This window comes from Camelina sativa, chromosome 3, assembly GCF_000633955.1.
Source record: "Camelina sativa cultivar DH55 chromosome 3, Cs, whole genome shotgun sequence".
NCBI classification, from domain to species: domain Eukaryota; kingdom Viridiplantae; phylum Streptophyta; class Magnoliopsida; order Brassicales; family Brassicaceae; genus Camelina; species Camelina sativa.
Genome location: NC_025687.1, coordinates 2,435,722 through 2,439,134, shown reverse-complemented (window position 1 = coordinate 2,439,134; position 3,413 = coordinate 2,435,722). Strand labels below are relative to the sequence as shown.

Below are 3,413 nucleotides of genomic sequence, written 5' to 3'. Positions count from 1 at the left end.
CTAGCTCATGTAAAATTGCAGGCCCAAGATGATCCTGTTAGGCTAACTCGTAAGTGAACTGAGTTCATAATATAAAACTTTCTGATATAATCACAAGAAACGAAAAGCAATTACCAGTCCAACTCCTTCACCACCAAGCAGCAGAAGTCGAGGACGATAAACAAGAGGAATTGAAGATCCAAATGAAAGAATTGACAGCTTTGTCAACTCTGACGACGTGGCTGATGAGGGAAAAATATCTGATATTAAGCTCATGGATTCAAGGAGGTGTCGATGTAAACATGGCAATACAACCGGAGAGAGTGGTCTGGATTGCACAACAGACCCTCTATGGGCAGCAGGAGTAATAGCTGACATTGCCTCTACAAAGTGGCTCTTCTCAACCTTAACCAACCCAACATCTATGGCAAATTTATCATCACTTGTATAAACTTGTGGATATTTTTCACGAAAAGCACGAATGGCAGCTTCAGTGCACAAAGCTTTTAGATCAGCACCACAATATCCTACACAAGTAGCTGCCAGCTCTTCTTTAAGCTCCCTGGTAGGTGGATCCTTCCATTTACGAGTGTGAATATCCAATATCTCTGCTCGAGCTTCGCAGCCTGGTAAAGAAAAATTGAACTCCCTATCGAATCTGCCAGGGCGGCGTAGCGCTCCATCTATTGCATCTACCCTGTTTGTTGCTCCAATGAGAACAACTTGACCACGAGAATCAAGGCCATCCATCAGCGCCAGCAAAGTTGAAACAATAGAATTATGTATTTGTTCTTGTTTGCTAGATCTTACAGGAGCAAGACCATCAATTTCATCAAAAAAGATTATGGAAGGCTGATTTCGCTGAGCCTCCTCAAAGAGTAGCTTTAGTTGTCTCTCAGCCTCACCAACCCACTTGCTAAGAACATCAGCACCCTTTCGCATATAAAAGCTAACTTTCTGTCCAGCTTTTGAAGCAGCACATGCTAATGCTCGAGCAATCAGAGTTTTACCAGTGCCTGGAGGACCACATAGCAGTACACCTCTGGGAGGAGTAATACTGTAACTTGCAAAGAACTCTGGATACAGCAACGGAAAGAAAACCATTTCCTTCAAATCATTAATGTATTCAGATAGTCCACCAATCTCATCAAAATTAATATTCTCATTAATCTGCAGTGGCTGTATATCTGCACCTCCTTTAGAGCTTGGCCCAGCAGTCTGAGCACCGGAGGTTAATGCAGCCAAACCATCACTCTGGTGACCCCAACCAGAAGCTCCAACATTCAACCCCAATGAACTTGACCCATACGTGTCCAAACCCCCAAATAGCCAAGGTGGTCCAGATCTGTTTCCACCTCGAGCCCAGGGAATTGCGGGGCCCTGGTCCAACTCATCCACAAGAAGAGAATCATCTGAATCATCTGTTCTTGTAAAGCGATGGCGTTTGTGAGGCCGAGAACCACCTCTCCTAGCATCTCTTCCAACCCTTGTGCCCATGCCTTGATGCAACACTCTCCGCGGAGATCTAGGTTGTTGTTGCTTGTTAATTCCTTCTGTAGGCATCCTCCGCACTTCAGCACGGTTTCGCAGATCATATCTCTTCCTTCCCTCCTGCTCTTCATCACCCTCCTCATCATCATCACCATCTTCTTCTTCCTCATCTTCGCCATTACCCTCGTTTTCAACTTCAACCTCATCTTCACCATCATCTACATCATGATCATCTAATTCATTCCCATTCTCAGTTTCATCCTGGCCATCTTTCTCCTCTGATGTATCTTGACCAGCGCCGGATTCTGTTTTTAGTCGTTTGTTAGCAATTGTTTTTGAACGACGAGGACGGAGACCTTCACGCCGTGGTGCCAATTCAGTTTCCATGCCCTTTCTACTTTTTGAAGTTGAGAATTTTTTATTAACTCGATTCCTCAAAGTTCGATATGCTGGACTCTAAAAAAGATCAAAACCCCATTTTCAATAGGCATACCAGTAGCACAGTACTAGTATAATAGCTTTACTTTACTAAGAAGAGCCAGTTTTAAGAGGAAAATATCCTAACCATCATATCTTCATCCTCTGCTCCAGAACTGTCCGTATAGTCCTCAAGATTTACAGAAATTCTTCTCTTCCTTGTGGAACGCCGGAGGTCGGATGCAATTGGCTGCACGTCATTAGCAATGTTACAACATTCTGGTTGAATCAGAGTAAAGATAAACGGTATGCATTACAAAACAAAGGATTGACCAGACGACTTGTCATGTTGTTCCCCTGATACCCTCCGCAGACACAATATTTAGCCAGTAAAAAATACAAAAATGAAGACAAGATCAAGAAACCGATGATCAAATCGATCCACTAACCAAAAATATACTGAAGGGATAGAGGTAGAGCACGATGAAGTGCCAGATACTATATCAGTGATGTAATAAGATAGGAAGAACCATGTAATGCTTACCGTGGCATTGGATGCCCTTGCTGGACGGTTCCCTTTGTGCAGCATCTTTGCGATCTGGGAGGCTGCCGTTCTTGTCTTGGTTTTTCTTTTCCTATTATGTAACGAACTTGGTGAGTAAAAATAGTATGTGCGACCAAACGATTTGGGCCTTCTCCTAAGCCTATCACTGCTTCTAACTGGCTGAGTAACTGACCCATCTCCTTGGCTAGATCGCTTGGGATGCATGGAGAACTGCTACCTCTGATGAGTATCTCCTTCCATAAACTACAAACCCACAATCACAGAGAAAAATAGTTATAGCAAATAACAATTTGAGATTGCACTTTCAATTAAAAATACAACAAGACCCATGATACGTCAAAATAATCCCAGAAGGAATCACACATGTAGAGTAGAAACACTCGTATACTAGAAGAATTGTAGAAAAGAAAGTTTCCACACATCAAAATAATCCCAGAAGGAACAAAACTAACATCCACTCACAGCCACACTCAATCTCGTTACAACATATCCTAATATACATGCATTCATAAAGATAAACCCCAGAAGAGGGAGCCACTAAACCCCCGACTCAAACAAAGCAAAATCATGAACCAAACCCTAGAAACGGAAGCCGTAAATGATCAGTTCAATCAAATCAACGGTTACAGTGCATAAAATACGAACAGATTCTTGCTAATCAACATCCAAACCGAGTATTTATCCGATTGCATTAGCAAATATACAACTGGGCGAGACAATCAACTGAGAAATGAAACGGGAGATAATGCGAAATCGAGAAAGCGTAAAGAGAGAGACGGTAACATAAAGACGAAGGAGAAACCTGAAGATTGAAGAAGGTGAAAAGAGAGAAAGATCGAAAGTGTCAGTGGAGACTGCAGAATTTGCAGGTCCGTCTTCGTTGCTCTTCTCTCTCTTTTTTTTTTTCTTTTTTTCTCTTCGAGCGTTTTGTTTTTTTTTTTCGCTTTTCTTTTTTTTTTTT

General features: G+C 42.1%; 1 protein-coding gene across 1 annotated transcript; it reads right to left on the bottom strand.

Moving 5' to 3' along the window:
• LOC104778579 (ATPase family AAA domain-containing protein At1g05910-like) lies at window positions 91–1,857 on the bottom strand. The gene has a single exon (XM_019239488.1). The coding sequence runs from the start codon at window positions 1,855–1,857 to the stop codon at window positions 91–93; it is 1,767 nt and encodes a 588-aa protein (XP_019095033.1).

What these genes read in the sequence shown, in the direction of transcription:
- LOC104778579 (XM_019239488.1), bottom strand. Translation starts at nt 1,857, where the DNA reads ATGGAAACTGAATTGGCACCACGGCGTGAAGGTCTCCGTCCTCGTCGT.